Below are 17,467 nucleotides of genomic sequence, written 5' to 3' on the forward strand. Positions count from 1 at the left end.
TAAGTCAAATTTCGTATAAGAAAATATCCATTGTTTTTAATAAACTAATATACAAAGATTTGAAGTTGGCCACTAAATGAATGCAAAGTATGTTTTCGATAATTACTCATTCTATTCGAGCGTATCTTAAAATAACAATCGAGTAATAGAATTTTTATCACTCCGCAACTTTTTGTTTGTTGTATAATGAATAGTCTGAGGCAGAGGAAATAACAGCAAGTGAGGAGAAAATAAACAAAATTTGTTGACTGGACATATTTTGAGATTAAATTTTCTCTCTTACAAACGTTTCGAAATGTAAACATTCCGACAAATTTATTATCATAAAAATAAGTATTTAACAAAATTTTGTAATTAATATTAATTTTATACTTATTTTCTAATAATAATAATAATAAAAATTATTGCAAAAAATTTTGTTGAATGTGTAGTATATTCAACAAAATAACATAGTAAGAAAATAAACACAAATTGATCAGCTGCAAAGGGCTACCAACATTTTATATGAAATAGATAATCTTATTTCATTTACTAAAACTAAAGAAAACTAAAAACTAAAATTTACTTCGAAGTGTTAGTATTGCAGCGTTTCTCAAAATAGCGTGATAAAATTATAAGCTTTTATATCGTGACAAACACTGAATCTATTCTAAAATTAAATCTGTAAACATTGGATATATGATGTTTACTATTTTGCAGTGGTGGAATTCCAGTATTTAAAAATATAATTGTGTTATATAAATGTTTTCTATCAATATCAATAATTTCCTAATATATAATTAACTGGATATATTAATTGATTTATAAAGTAGCTCAAGGATAAAGCACTTCTTTGAAGTTGAAATTCCACTCTTCAAAATCTTCAATTGCATATCGTTATGTACCTTTGGAGACTTAGCATGGCGATGATTGTTCTCATAAAAGTGATTATTGAAAATGCCTGTATAAAATGAATAAATTTGCATATCAACGATTCATGTAAAACAACCCAAAACTTTATGTAATTCAATTTAATATCTATAAATATTTAACAGTCCAATATTTTATAAAAAATGAATGGAGGAACAGATTTTACAATATAAATATAACATATAAAATAATTTTTAAGACTAAACAGTAGATTCCGCTTAATTCCGGTTAATCGTGACAGCCGCGTATTAGGGACGAATCCTAAAGAACGGAAACAAAACCGGAACCGGATAATTATAAACATTTTTATTAGGCACAATTTCCTAATAAAAATGTTTATAATATCATTGTAGTCACTTATAAATCGTTTTCCTTTGCATATAACATAAATAAATAATCATATTTATTGCAACAATAAATTACAAAAAATAAAACTTAATACAATAACAAAAATAAAACAAAATTCAACTGCTGCTAAGGGCTATTGACCATAGGTCTTTCTGCGTCTTTATACGTCTCGCCAAAAGCAAGAGAAAAATTAATCTAAATACTAAAAGTTATAACAACATATTTTTTTTTTGAAGAAACATTATGATATTGTTTACACAAAGATCTGAAATTTATCTTGAAATTCAAAGCATTGCTTATTTATTCGGGATTGTTATGATTCTGTTCTTTAGTTTCACCTGATAAAAATAATAGTTGTCAAATAACCTAAACAGTATCGTTTGTCATTGTTTAGTTCTTTAGTTAACATATAAATTAAACAAATATACAATTCCGTCATATTTTTAGTAGCTGTAAATAATTTGTGAATTTTAATTGTAGTTTATTTAAAGTAAAATTAATTGCATATTTAATTTAAAACAACATTACTGTACATATTTTATATTTTTGTCGCTCATTGCTTTTCAATATAGGCAAAATCATATACAATAGTTATTAGTTGAATTGGTTTTAAATTAATAATGTTACTTATACAAGGACTATTGTATTATATCATATATATTATTTTTCTCAATAATTTATAGCTAATACACTCATTAGTTACATCAAAATAGTAATAATTTACTACAATCACACAATTAATCCTATAAAATTAGGAAACGTATTTTAATGTAGGCAACACTTCTACCAGTAAATACATTGCATAATACTAGTTCAAATTATTGATCGCTGTAAATATACGATTTTCAACATTTGTTATAGGCAACGTTACTAACAAGTATGACTATTTCAAACTTTGCACTTATGAATAATAAACTATTTCTATAATAAGCCAATCAATATCTATCTTGTTTGGTGATGATATTGGTTAGATTTAAATTAGATACGCTAATGTATCTAATTTACGAGATTCCCTATTTGTGTTCAAATCTTTGATGTTGAAGTTCATTTATTGATTTTAGTGTAGTTCGGCTGTAATGTAATGATTGGGGACAACGAGACGGTTCCGTTCAAAACGAGATGTATAGTCGCTTTAAGTATATAACAACTGTGGGCAAATGCGGCTCCTAAATCATACGTATTATGTTTAACAATACTAATTGTTTATTTGTTGTAGGATATTTTCAATTTCTTAGATGTCATAACATGGTAATCATAGCTATCAACAGTACTTAAGAAATTAATGGCAGAGGAAGAAATATGGACGTTATAGCAGAAAAAGGATAGTTAAAAGTATCAATGGAAGAAATTTAGACATCATAATATGATAGTATAAAAAATACTGTTTCAATCAAATTAGCAGTATTGAAAGCAACATTAGTAACTAATGAGTTACTTGTCAGCTTCACCCATATATTTATGTAGAAGTAAGTAGCTGATTAGTTCATAATTAAGATTGCAGTAGTTCATCCTATGCAACCATACCAGCTTCTGTAGGTTTTAAATATATTTACTACTTATGGGTATTTTAATTATCAGTGATTCAGCAACTGAATTATATTTTAAGAAAACTTTATATAATAGTTTTTTCGACAATTAATTATCTATAGTATAGTTACAAATATGAAAGCAAGTTTCTCACTCTTATGTTTATTATGTGACTTCCTGTTGGCTCATAATAATTCAATAAACCAATTACTCTTTCAATTGAGCGAGTGTCTTGGTTTTATTTTCTCCTTATATAAGAGACGGAGCTATGTTATTGAACTCGATGTCTGCTGCATCTATAAGTTACGTTATTATTTTGATTTTTAAAAATGAATGTAATCAATTGTAGGAGACATGCGATTCTTCCAAGACCAATTTACTGCACAATGAAAAATACAATTGTCATCATTTTTATTTATCACAACAATCTCAATTGATTCTGTTCATCAACGCAGGAAAGAAAAATATCAATTTCATTATTATACATTTAATGGAAACTGGCGAGATCGAATCCATTGTTAGTATTTGAAGGCTATTTGGACTTGCGTCCGTAAAGGGAATCTATTCATCCCCATTGTATAAAAATATTGTACAACGTTTTGAAACAATGCACCTATAATTACAAGCCATTATACCTGGCAGTCATACCTGTCATAAACATGTCAGCTTTTGTTAGCTTGACTAATGGGATTTAATGTCGGGAAAATAATATACGTGCAATGAATATTTTTCTTTTAATCCTAGTTTCATAATGCAAAAAAATGTATCCATACGTAGAGAGAAACGAAAAACATAACGTAAAATAATATAACATTGAAAAGTACCAACGAGAATTATAATTTTATTAAAAATCAACTCCGAGAACCCTTCTTCGAATTCTGTAACAAAATGAAAGACAGTCCTTTTAGAACAAGGATTTGTCCAAGTACCTAATGACGCCTTACGGAATCTTTAGACTGAAGATTGGAGTTGCTGCCGTTTCTCATCAGCGGTCTCTGCGTCGAACTCGTGTCGTGTCTTTCGACGCTAAGTGATTAAAACCAATCAGTACATCATTTCTACTGAGGTGATCAGGTTACCTGTTGCTACGTGAAGATGACCCGGCCCTCCTGAACATACCCGTAATACGTTCCTTCAAATCCTTTTTACTGCTTTTCGAGTCCTCCGCCATGTCTATACTGGAGCTCGGCTTAGAGGATAGCGGTCTGCTCGGGGAAAAATGATCGCCGTCCTGGTCGTCGATGCTCCTCGATTTAGTCAACTTCTTCAGTTTCCCTATCAGACCTTTCTTCTTCCTTTTCTCACCACCAGCAACCTCGCTCTGAGTCGATCCTCCTGACAACCTGCTATCCATACTAACATCTCTTTTCCTTCTGAAGTCCAAATCCGAGCCCATATCTAATGATTGCATGCTCGACATGCTATCGCTATCACCTTTCCAAATATTGTGGTCTTGCATCGAAGCTGTATGCTCAAGAGATAAACTCTTCCTATGTAAATTACTATCCTTGCGCACCAATTTCCTACTCGGCGTTGATCCGTTATTAGAAAGCTTATCATTTTCAGTTGAAGTCGCTCGTCTCATACCCATCTGCCTCTTCATCCTCTCCCTTTCGCGATCCTCCTCGCTTAATCTTTGGAAACGCTTCAGTTCATCCGTAGCATCAACAAGACGTTCAAGTGTCGATTGCACTTGTGTACGTTTATCTTCACGAATTATTGAGGATTCTCTGCTGTAATCCTTGCGCTCCATACCAGGAGAACTCTCTCTTGACTTCGACTTGGTTCGCTTAGGTGGGGTTGGTGTATATGTTGAAGGATCTTTCTCCTTGCCTCTTAACAACTCTGGCACTAATTGTAGTAAGTTTTCTACCTGCTGAACCAAAGTATTGACACGCCTCAGATCCTCCTGCTCCACCCTCTTCTTTCCATTAATCATAAACTTCATTTCTTCCCTCTCCCTTTCGTGCCTTTCCTTTTCTCTTCGAAGCTTTTCATTCGTCGTCCGTAGTTTTGCATGCGCATCTCGTAACTCCATAAAATCGCATTGCAGTTCCGTAAGCTTCTTTTTGTTCTCATCTTGTTCTTCCTCCAAAGTCTTTTTAGTTTGATCCATTTTCCGTTTAGCTTCTAAAACTTCTTTATCTCTTTCACGCTCTACTTCAAACAAAGTTTGCCGTAAGTCTCTCGCCAACGTTGCTGTTTCTTGTAGTAATCTTTGCTGTTCTTCTCGCTCCTTCTGCCAAGATAACTCCATGCGCGTTCTTAAACCAGCAATCTTTGTTCTGCCGCTGCTTAAAATCTTCTCCTCTTCTAACTCATTAACCCTTGAGTTTAACTCAGATACTTTAACTTCCCACGACGAACGTTCAGAGACAAGTTCAGTTTTTAGTTTTGAAGATTCCAATCTGGATTCAGAAAGCTCATCCTCCATGCAGCTTATTTGTTGCTCCAAACCTGCTATTTTAGACTTTTGTTCCTCCACCTAGAAAGTGCAAATTAATTAAATTATTAAAAATATAAAATAAATAATTTTAGATTTGTTACTTCATCGTAACCAAAAGAATTCCTTTTTTCCTTGGCTTTAGCAGGATTCATCTTCAGATCTCCAATGGTCTTTTGAGCGCTCTCAAGCATATGCTTGTAGGTATCTCTTTCACGTTTAAACCTTGAAACTTGAGTATGCAAAGATTGCATTTCTTCATTTAAGATAGTGATTTGACTTTCATATCGCATCTTCAACTCCGTTAAATCACCTTTCTTGGATTTTTCGACACTTGCCAATCTGGAATTTACATGATTATAAATACGATTATGTAAAATGAAAATGAAACTTACCTGGCTTTTAACTCTCTAATTTCTACACCCATAGCAGAGCTATCAGCGCTAATATTTCTTTGAATTTTATGTACTTTATCGAAATCATCCAATTTTTTTCTAAGTTCTTCGTTTTCTCGCCTCATGTATTCCATTTGATCATTAATAACTTCGTATTCTTTTTTCAATTGATCTAATTCAGATTGACGCTCTTCCAATGAGGATTTTAGACGAACTTTCTCCAAATCTCCATTTCCATTCTTGCTAATCTTTTCTGCTAATTCATTCTTAACTTTCATGAGTGCTTCGTATTTCATTACTAATGCATCTTTTTCTATTTCAGAATCTTCTTCAACTTTTTCCAATTCTCTTCTTACACACATTAGTTGACTACTAAGGGATTCCTTTTCAGTTACTAACTTAGCTTTTGTAACAACATGTTCTTCTTCTAGAACCTCGTATTTAGCTGTCAAATTTTCATACTCTTTCCTTTCTTTGCTAATTTCCTTCTCCAATTCTGTAATAAATCATAATATAGTCATTGAGATATATTTTAAATAGTTTACTTACTATCTAATTTGTCTTGATATTCTTGTCTGATCTCAGTGATCTTCTTATTACCAACACCTGAGTTCATCTCTACATTCTTAATTTTGTTCTTTAACGCCGTCAATTCTAAATCACGGTTTTTCTGCTCCTTCTCTAGAGTAGTTTTTATAACCTGTAGCTTCTTCTTTTCATTCTGTAAATCAATATCCAACTCGGCGGATTTCTTCTCTAATGCTGATTTCTCAGTTTGGAAGTTGCTCTGGTTCTTCTTTAACTTTTCTTCAGTTGACTTGGCTGACTTCTCCGCGATTTTACATTTGTTTTCATAATCAGTTAATTGTAATTTCAATTGTGATATTTCATCTTGCATGTTCTTTAGCTCTTTGGTCTCGGATACTTTCACCTGCGAAGATTTTTCCTTAAAAAGACGGAATGTTATTTAATCTTAATTTCCATATCAAAAAAACTTACTAATCTCTCAATGAGGAGATTCTTGGATGCAATAGTGGTTTCAAGTTGTTCAATTTTGAAGGTGAGACTCTTAGAATCTGAAGAGAGTGTTTCGAGCTTGTTTGTCCATTCCGCAGAGAGCTCCAAATGTTTGGAATCTTTATCTTTGAGTTTTCGCTTTTCCTCGTCGAGCTGTAATTAATAAATTTTGAAAATACAGAACTACAAATTAATATAAATGAAAACTTACAGAATGTTCCAATTGTTTAATTTTTAATTTATTAAAATTATCACTCTTTTTGTTTTCTTCTTCGATCTCTTTAAGCTGGGTTTGCAAATCTGTTATCTTTTTAGTTTTTTGCGTCAGCTGAAATTTCGTATACATTATCTGGGATAGTGTGGGAGCATTCTGACCTCTTACCTCTTTGACCAACTTATTTTTCTCCTCAATCTCTTCCCTCAGCTTTCGCAATTCGTTTTCTTTCTTATCAGTATCTCGTTTCAAATGCTCCACGAGATCTTTAAGTTCAGCCAGTTCTTTCTTTGATTCTTTAAAAGCAGCTGTGAAAAAAAAAAAAAACAAACACATTACATGACGATATTTAAATTTCATAATTACTTACAGGTTTCGGATATCAATTCCTCTTCAGTCTTCTTTTTATCTGATAAGATCTTGTCACGTTCAGACTTCATCTTTGAGGTTTCTTGTTTCAGAGAATCTCTCTCTTCATTGATGATCGATAATTTTCTGTTCAAATCGTCGAACATGTTTTTGGATTTTATTAGCTCCTTCTCAGAAGTTTCAAGCTTCTTAGATAGATCTTCTAGTTCTTTGTTTACTGTTTCCTTGGTTCCTTTTAGTGTCCTAGATAGTTCTTCCTCTAATTTATCTTTGTTGGTTTCTACTTTCTCAAGTGTTAATAAAATTGCACCTATAATAGGAAATAAATAAAAATATATTAAAATAAATATCAATTGTGCTTACTTATTTCATTCTCTAAATCATTAACCATAGTTCTCAATTGAACCTTAGTGGTAATATCAGTTGGTGTATGAACTTTTCGGTTCTTTAAAGTTTTCGTACTACCCTCCTTGAGTTTATTCAAAATATTCTGTAGCTTATCACGTTCTTTTTCCATAAGCTTCATTTGTTTGGAGCTAGCTACATCTCCATTCGGTGCCTTAATAGGTCTCTTCTCTTCTAAATCCTTAATTTTCTTAACTGCTGCTTCTAAGTCAACTTCTAAAGTAGCTATCTTATCCACGTATATGTCTAAAGCCTTGTCAGCTTTTAGATTCTTGGTCCCTCTTAATAATTCTAAACGCTTGTTGTCCGCAATAAGCTTTTCGTTTTCGACTTCTAAAGTTTGAGCTTTATTTCGGAATACAGAAGCTTCCTGTTCGATAACTTGCAGTTGTCTCTTCAAATCAATTGTTTGCTGATCTATATCCTGTGATCTGTAAAAAAAATTAACAATAATTGTTTGATTACGTAAATCTTTGAAAAACTTACTTAGATTTTAAGTCTTTCGGTCGTTTCTTGGACAGATTGATTTCTGCTTCTAGTCGTTCGCAATCCCGTTCTTTCTCGATTAACTTCTTACGTATCTCATTCATCTCGTTCTCCAATGACTTGACTTTTTCGTTACTTGTACCATTCCTATCAAATTTGCTTAAAATCCTTCGCTCTGTGGGCTTTGCTATTAATTTATCTTGCAACTCCTTAGTTTTCTTCTTCAGTCTATCATTGTCACTTTCCGTATCTTCTAGTTTCTTCCTGAGTACCGAAGTTTCTTGTTCGCTGAGCTCCAATTGAAGCTTCACATCGGATAAGTCTTCCTCGTCCTTATTTTCATCTCTAGTTGGTGTTAATTTTCTTGCTAAAAATTAAATATTTACAATTATAATCATTATATACAGACAATCCAAAATACGTCTCGCTCTTGTAGCCATCTTCTTGAGTTGAAGCACCAACGATTCGTTATCATCTTCAATCCTTGAAACTTTCTTGCGCATTGTCTGAGATTCTTCTTCAGCGAACTTCAATTGTTCTCGTAGATCAGCTTCGCGCTCTAAAGAATCTTGCAAATCTCGTAAAAGCTGAACAGGATCATCTTGTGATCCTCCTCTTGTTAAAGATTCACGAGATACTTTCTAAGTTAATTAAAAAAAAATAATAAAGCCCATTAATTTCTTTATAAAATAATAACTATATACCATATCATTAGAAGCATTCTTTCCTAGAGATGCCAACATCGGTGCTTTGCGTTTCGAGATTGATGGAAGCTTGTTCTCTTCCGCCTTGGATAACTTGACACAGGTCTCCTCCAGCTTTTTCTGTAGATTAGTATTGGCTTCGTTAGCTAGGTGTAGATCTTTCTCCAAGACCTTGATTTTCTCTAAGTATTGAGTGGGTGTTCCCCCGGACAGCTAAATAAATGAAATAATATTAATTAATTATAATTAACTAAATATGTGACAATAACCTCAGAGAGTTTCTTATCCGCCTCCGTTTTCTCTTGAAGCATCTGTTCCGTTTTGCGTTCATTCTTTCGTAATTTGAACGAGAGGATACGACAATTCTTTGTCGTCTGCTCTAACTCCTTCTTCAGCGATGAATATTCGTCAGCTTGGTCTTCCCTACAATTATATGATTCAAAAATATCCATTGAATATTAAAATAGAAATTTATATTTGATAGATTTTAAATAGTTTTTTTTTTCATTTTATATTTATTTAAAACAAATTATTAGTAATATACCTAAAATGGTCTTGCATTTCTTCCATTTCGTCTTCGAGATCTCTGAGTTCTTTTTTAATGTCTTCATTCTCATCCATGAGCTCCTCACAAAGGGTCTCAGCTGCAAGAAGCTTTGAACTTAATTCATCTGCAACTTTCTGGGCCGCCTGAGGTGTTGGTCTATTATCTAGGTCATCTTCCAGCTCTTTAACTCTCAAGCTCAGTACTTTCTTCTCGTCTTTGTAGTCATCCAATTGCGTTTGGAACTCGTTGACTTTCTGCTGGAGTTTGAGAACTTCGGATGTATTCATTTTGGAAGTGTCCATTGCGGTGAGACGCCTTAACAAGATGTTACTCTTTTCTTTCTCTAGGCGTTCGCATTTAGCCTTAGCAGTTTCGAGCTCCTGTTTTACAGCATCTAATTGATGCTTCAATTCGAACTCGTTGTGATCTACTAAAGTCGTGGAATCGGTGGTCTCGGTTCCAGCCATACTTACTGTATCATCATCATCCATATCCACACTGTCGGATCGATAGTTACCATTGTTCCTAGGCGATTTGTTTTTCACCTAAACAAGCATAGTTATATAATTGTAGACGGAATTACGGTATTAGGAATGATCGATTTACTTGGATCAGAAATTGTACGTCGTTCGACGATTCCACCTCAGCCGGTTTAATCTCTTTGATGTGTATTCTCTTTGCCTTTTCTTGCGAAGACTCTCTCAGCGATTGGAGCTTCTTCATCCTCGTTGCCAGGCTATCGCTTTTATTGAATACTGTCGCCTTCTCGGATCTGGCTTGCATACCGGCTGTATAAAAGGAGAGCTAATTAGAGCAGACGAAGAAACAGGACAAAAACAACAACAACAAAAACAAAAACAAAGATGAAAGATGGACAAACGAGTCCATGATTGAAATGAACGGTGGTTGCGTTGGTGGATGAGAGAGAAAATAAATGTTTATTCAAATTAGACGTGTTGTAAAGGGGGGGGGAGGGGTGGAAGTCGTGAGGGCGGCTGTGCGGATGGTAGATTGGCGGCGCTAAATTAATGTATGCGCAAAATAATCAGTTGCTAGTTGCAGCTGAAAGAGTCCAGACGTGTCGTCAGGCTTCAGCGATATTTCATAATCAAGTTTTTCCAGTCGTCTAAGCTACAACTACCGGCGTCTAAGCAAAGGTAAGAACTGAATTTTCAAATGGAAATAATAATTTTAAAAAATATACATATACATTAAAAAGCGGTTGGAAATTAAAAAGTATTCGCATATCGGAATTTAATTAAATTAATTGCAAACGAGTTTTCTCCAGGATAAATAAGTTTATTTTGCGAAGCGAATATATTCTGCGACGATGCGAAAAAAATGTTACTGTTAAACCGTGTTAGCATAACGAAAAATTGTATCTTAAAAAGCGCCCGAAACAACCGCACAAACATAAATATGTCCATGTTCGTATCCGTCGCCGCAGCTGCTCTTCCATATTTATTTATCTATTTTTTTGTAACCGTAACTGCGATTCGATTATCTTTTACCTCAACTGCGTTTTATATTTTTGAGTGAATAAATCTGAACACACTATTTCGCTGTGTGGATATTTTAGTTTGTATTTTTTTATATATTGAACAAATGCTTCATTAAACGTTGTTGACTCCATAGGGCCATTTGTTATTAACCTTTGACAAGATTTGCGTATACATATGCGTTTTTGAAATAGAAACAAATATTGAATTTAAAGGACAACGTTTGTGTATAAATAATGACTATTAATGTGGCTAATAGCAGAAGCTTCAAAACTTCATATTAATTTCATCATTGATCCGTTCTTTAGAGATGGATGAATACTAAATCGGATGAATATAGAATGAATGTATTCCGTTCATATTAACTAAAATTAATGTAAACCCAGTCCAGAATTTGATTTATAAATAAATACAAATTTAACTATAATTTTACTTTTTTTTTTGTCATAAATTGATAATTTTATTAGCATTTTAATGTTTTAATGTACAATGAAATTGGAACGTTGCAGTAATAATGGACTATACGCCATTGAGGTATACATGAATATATATGTAATGTAGCAACACGGAAAATGTCAATTTTCCCCATTGTTAACAAACTGGAATTTAGTTCGCTTTGAATTTGTATTTTGGCAGCAATCAAAATATATGATTGTGTACGGACAATAGATATTATTAACAAAAAAAATCGAATATTGTTGAGGAATTAGTATGGATAATTTCGAATTGTTTATACCATACAAATAGCGTGGTTAATGTGTACACCCCAGAAAACGTCCTTTATACTATATTGACAGGATTTTATTTGCTCTGTTCCAAGGCTGTCGCATATTAGCATTTATCTAAGAGAGGATGACATGACTAGAAAGTGTGTGCGGTGCATTTGCATAATCATCACGGTTGATTGGTTCGTGTTCCGAGCAGAGAATAAACACTTCTTCAATAATTGCTTGAATACATTAGAATCCTTGCTTACCGAAAATGTAATCCACTTGAATCTAGATTGCAACAAGTGCCTTGCTTGGACCTAATTGCAGCCAGCAACCTTAACGAATCTGAGATTGCTCCGGCAATGCAATCATCTCAATTTGGACGTTAAATAATATTGATTGCAACAATCTTCCAACCCCGGTGGTTATCGTTCAAGGTCAAGCCTTCTATCCGCACAGCAAGGAATGCTTGTGTAATTGCATAAGTTACCTAAAGGTTGGCCGGTATCCGGAGGGATCTTCTTTCGAAGAGGCAACGTCAGGCTAACAGTGGGAATGTTAGCTTGGGTGTCGTCCTCGAGATTCGCCAAGTCTGGAGTGGACGTCCATGAGGAAGGGTTCTTCTTGAATGCCTCCTCCGCATCCTTTTTATCCTGATCGAGGTTGGTGCTGGACGCCCAACTCCTCCTGCCTTCGCTCGAGTTGTAGGTACCTAAGCTAGGCGTCGAAGCTGTGGTATCGTCCTTCCTCATATCCAAGTCTCTCCTCTTACCGCCGTGCTCCTTGTAATCTCTACACAGCAACAGAAAAAAAAAATTGAGAGAGCGTAGAGAAAAACAACTCGCAGCAATCGATTGTTTTCTTTTAAAAATAGCGCTAATTAAAAATTAATTCGCGCAGAGTTTAATGAATTAATCTTATCTGCGGTTTTGGCCAGCGACTGCTTGATAACATTTTGTATTTTCGTACGGCATTATCAGTGTAATTTTAACTATAAAGAAGCGAAACAAACAGAACCATTGATAATTGCTAATTTTAAAGTGGAATGCAAACAAAATCTGTTTCTAGAAACCACGGACACACCTCTATAATATATTCGAATATTCGACAATTGGCTGCTATACATATTTTCTTGTTGCCTGCAGCCAATAAAAACCAAACGAAGGCCGATTGAATTTCAAATTAAACCCATGCAAATTTCGTTACAAACAAACGGTGTTATAATTTATCATACAAGCGGTTTTAACGAACCAAATAAAATACGTTTTAGCTTCGCATTTCGTTATTTGAATTCCCGAAAAGAACTGAAATACCATAAGCTAAATTGAGAGACCTAAACTTTCGTAAATAGAAAACAATAATTTCTTTTATCAGAGAGGAAAAAATGTATACTAATGTTTGTCTCTTGGCTCTTATAATCATTTGTTGAACAAAAAAATAACAAACTATAATTGCGTTCACAATTATTAAAATATCGAGTAATATTTAATATTTCGAATATTTACAGAAAATTCAAAAAATAAATTGAAAACCTGAACGAAATATATAAATAATTAAATTGTATAAAATTATCTATAAAATAACATATGGGATATAATGTTTCTTATAAAAAGGAAACTAATGTTTACAACTGTAATTGTTTACGTAGCATTATTATTAATGAATCATTTCTATTGAAATTATAGTTATATAGAATGCAACTATTTTATCGATAGAATAAGCGTGGGGTTTCCCCGGTAATGATGTTAATCCTACATTCTGATTATAAATCCTATTAGATTAACGTACAATTTAAAATTAATTGAAGTGAAATAAATCTGCACATAGATGCACATAGAATACATGCAACATATGCGTTTCATGTTCAAGCTCATTGACCTGCTACTATCGGTGAAACCAAATGCATTTGCACGACATAATTGACTAAATAATGTCTGTCGCTATTCCGTTCTCCCAATAATTACCTGAAACATCGTTTACATCGCGTGGGCCACCTGACTTGGGGATGGAAACCCAATGGGCAAAGGGGATCCCCTTTGCCCATAGGATACAGATGCATGCTCATTTTTGGTCTGAAACATAAAACATATTGATATTACGATCATTAATCCAATTAGAATTTATATTTTCTTCAATAATATTAATATTAATTTAAATAAACATTCATTATTTTAGCAATTTGTTCATTTTTTATAGGTGTATCACAATGCTATTAGATACGTTTTATTGTGAATACCTATTTATCGAGTATTGTCGACTTCTCAATACTTTTTGAAAAAGTAAATTATATATCATTTTCATATGTATACAGTAAGTACAAATATCATAATAATATTTGAATGACATATTTTCTTAAAGCAGATATTTATCGAGTTTCTGGACAACATTTTGTCCATTTAGCAACCATTTGGATATGGTTTCACATCAAAGCGAATACTCTTTTTACTGAATGATATAATACAGCGTTTGATGAGTTCGTGTCGCCACCTGCTTAAAGATGCTTTTGAATAAGTAATACTAACCAACAATAATATAAGGCTACAACATTATTGCATCTACACTATGTTGTACATGAGACAAACATTTATCAAATTTACCTGATGTATTACTCTTATTAAACTACAGATTTTTGTTTAATTTTAGTATAATCCTAAATCTATGATAACGTTGATACTTATATACTGATGGATATTTATATCTCATGAAACGCTATATCTGAGTGCAGTATTATTTTGATATATTTTTTTTTCAAATTGGTAGTTAGAAATGTTGGATCTAATCTAAGGATGGTCAGAACATTAAAAGTAAGCACTTGCAAGTTTACAAAGTAGTATTGCTTAAGAAATATTGATGACGTATGTGTTAAAAGAGTTTGTCATTGGGTAAGATGTTGTTGAATAACTATTTCTACCTAAGTATGAAATCCATTTTGTAACAATATGATATTGGGTGTGGACTGATGGATACCAAAGTTGGCGACCTAGTCACCACTAGATCGCATTCCAGACTTTCTTAACTTGAAAAGTAACAATTTGTAAGATTTCAATATTAATGTAATATTGGATGAAGAAATAGAGATGCGTATAATTTACATGGAGAACTTGTATTACCTAATTATAAAATCGATACTATAACATTGTTATGTTGGCGACCCAGTGGCGACATTCTAGACTATTATCTGTCTTATGTCAATGCCAACGAAGAAAATAATTGAGAAGACTTTGAGATGGATCGGTGGGTCAGGTCATTCCTACAAGTGGTTCAGTGGCGCCCAAATACCAAATTCGATTTACCGCATCTGCCATACATCTAAGAAGAATCAAGGAAACAATGCACGAAATCGAATTGAAGATGAGCCCTTCCGAAGATTTGGCGTCGCTCCACCAAAGACACATCAGAACAAACTAAGCTCGTTACTATTTTAATTTTCTCGCGGAACGGTTTTATTTTCGTTGCAAGTGTTTTTCCTCCAGCGGCGGCATAGATTCATTATTTACGCAAATTGATCGAGTTAACGATTCGCAAGTGGCAAAACACATTAAATCCCTCGAGTGGCGGCGGTGAAAACGGAATCGGTGGTGGCGTCGACGTCAGGGTCGGAGGAGCACGGGGGAGGAATGCCTACAGCTAGATGGCGGCTTATTAATAAGGTCCACTAATTTACGTAATTAAAACACTACTCTGCAAGAGATCAATCTCATAATTGGAGAACATACGATGGGCCAGGTTTTATTTATAGTTTTTGTGTTTCCCTTATCTCAGGGGATGGAAACTGCAAGTTTCCATCCGCTGAAAAGTGATCTTTGTCATTGGCAAAAGTCGGAAAAGAAAAAATGAAGCGGAATTTAAAGAAGTAATAATAAAAATGTGTAAAATAAAAGACGGAAATGGGAATTACATAATTCCTGAGTCACCCCCGTTGCAACTTCATTTTTCGCCTCGTAATTTGTTTTCATCTTCAGATTAACGGATAATCTTTGACTACGAGGAAGACATCTTTACCATGACCACTCGTATCTACATTGAAGTACTCGACCTACAGGATATTTAGGCTTACCTTTCCCTACACCTTCCCCGTCAGCATGTCCGGAAGTTGCTCCACTTTTTTTTTTATTAATTCTGTTTTTTTTGCTTCTTCTTCGTGGTATATTCCAATTTTCTCCAAACCACCTCACACTACTCTCTTATACACATCGCAAATTTGTCTTTTCGTGTACGACAAAAAACTACCAACATAATCAAATGCGCGGCTACAAGTCTATATTTAGTATGAGCATAACGACGTCCATTCCCAACCAGACCTTGTCTAAATCTGAAGCTTATCCCAGATTGTTGGATTCCATCCTCCTTAACACACTCACACGCACTCTTATGCGCGCACACACATACAAAACATTAATAATTTTTTTGCTCTTTCTCGTCCAATTTCAAAATTGAACCGCTGCGAAATCCCGATCCGTACTGACCGAAGGTTCTAAAAATAAGCAAAACAAATGGTTTCCTGAGGTGTCACAGTGCACCAAATTTATCCAGAATACGAAACGAGAGGTGAACCAAAAAAAATAATGATACAGAGGAGGCAGCATTACATTTGGATAGGTTTAGTGCAGGATGAGGTGATGAAGGTGCCGCGTCGAGGCAATCGCAGATGGCGCGCGGGAAATTCGAAAATGCACCTATTTATAAAACCGCCAATTCCACAGCTCGATGACGCCAGAGGGCTCCTGTACAACCCGATTGTAGGTCCAAGAAAGAAGGAAGCGAAGCAAAAAAAAGTAAGCGTGTAAAGGATAAAAGTTGCTACACTTCTTTTCCTTCTAATAATATATCAGTACAGACCGAATGCACAGCATTAGAAACCTTCCCGCATATGTCCACTTTCTGGCGTAAAAATAAAATCATATAAATAAGTCGAATGAACCAAGTCAGAACCGAATGCCGATCATATCATTACTTAACGTAGCACGTGAAGCGAGCGAGTTTACAAAACCATTCCGAGGAACCATAACAATCGGCTGACACGCTGGGTTTATAACTTGATTTGTGTAATTGTAAATATGACCGTGGTATTTCCCAAACATTCATCAAGATTCTGATTGTATATTTACAAACAGCATGCATTGAATCTGGTTTATGAAACGTATTGTAGATGCACCTACTTCAGCAGTAGCTTCGCAATGCTTCGTAAGCGCTTCCATCTATTTCCATCTTTTATCACGAAACCACGAGCAGGCTTCGTAGTCCTCTTTTTACTCGAGGACCGGATGTAAACATTTACGTAACTGCATTCGTCAGGAAGCAACATCCATAACGGTCTGTAGGCCACGTGTCGTGTGTCTCTACCGAAGATATGTTACTCTGTTTCAGAGGTGTTCAACACGTGGCACGCGACCTACTCAGCCCATATCATAACCTTGCCAATGTTCTTATAAGAAATTTTTATATTTAGAACAAAACAAACCAATTTTAGAACTAATCTACAAAAATGTGTCATCATAAGTTCACAGACACACTTTCAATGATTGCTCCCAGGACTTACGACATAATTCACTGAAAATAGTTATCTTATTTATATAACATTTAATTCATATTTTTAGAATTGAATGCACGAAAAACTACAATTTATAATATCTTAGATATTATCGATTATATAAAGAATGTTATTACTGAAACTTGAAATAAAATGATTATTTCAGTTATAAAACTTATATTATTATATAAAACTTATTTTAATCCAAAAATGTAAATCCTGCTAATGAAATTAAACCCTGCAAACAAAAACTTCGGAAATATATAAAATAATAACTTTTACATCTCCAGGACAATAGAAGTACAAAATTAAGATTCTTTAAACAATTCTTGAAGATACTAAAGACAAAAATCAATTGATTTTT

At 33.9% G+C, this 17,467-nt stretch overlaps 1 protein-coding gene and 1 long non-coding RNA gene across 3 annotated transcripts; one reads left to right on the forward strand and one right to left on the reverse strand.

The window, feature by feature from the left end:
• The first annotated feature begins 2,253 nt into the window (after window positions 1-2,253).
• LOC108558719 lies at window positions 2,254-3,425 on the forward strand. Its single transcript, XR_001890913.1, has 3 exons — window positions 2,254-2,393; window positions 2,474-2,723; window positions 3,134-3,425. It is a non-coding gene; the product is annotated as an uncharacterized LOC108558719 (long non-coding RNA).
• A 79-nt stretch (window positions 3,426-3,504) lies between these two features.
• On the reverse strand, window positions 3,505-16,023 carry LOC108558716 (myosin-2 heavy chain). 2 transcript variants are annotated; one of them, XM_017915712.1, is made up of 20 exons: window positions 15,631-16,023; window positions 13,538-13,645; window positions 12,064-12,365; window positions 9,971-10,152; window positions 9,362-9,909; window positions 9,087-9,240; window positions 8,818-9,030; window positions 8,535-8,754; window positions 8,114-8,480; window positions 7,586-8,058; window positions 7,224-7,532; window positions 7,022-7,161; window positions 6,851-6,967; window positions 6,622-6,792; window positions 6,172-6,568; window positions 5,623-6,118; window positions 5,332-5,569; window positions 3,864-5,269; window positions 3,729-3,810; window positions 3,505-3,662 (listed from the first exon to the last, which is right to left on the reverse strand). In XM_017915712.1, the coding sequence occupies exons 2-20, from the start codon at window positions 13,636-13,638 to the stop codon at window positions 3,636-3,638; spliced, it is 5,943 nt and encodes a 1,980-aa protein (XP_017771201.1). In that variant the 5' UTR covers window positions 13,639-13,645; window positions 15,631-16,023; the 3' UTR covers window positions 3,505-3,635. The 2 variants fall into 2 exon arrangements, with proteins under 2 accessions (XP_017771201.1, XP_017771200.1); XM_017915711.1 differs by having other exon boundaries at window positions 6,851-7,161.
• Between the last annotated feature and the right edge of the window lie 1,444 nt (window positions 16,024-17,467).

This window comes from Nicrophorus vespilloides, unplaced genomic scaffold (genome assembly GCF_001412225.1).
Source record: "Nicrophorus vespilloides isolate i.1.1-1 unplaced genomic scaffold, Nicve_v1.0, whole genome shotgun sequence".
Classification (NCBI taxonomy): Eukaryota; Metazoa; Arthropoda; class Insecta; order Coleoptera; family Silphidae; genus Nicrophorus; species Nicrophorus vespilloides.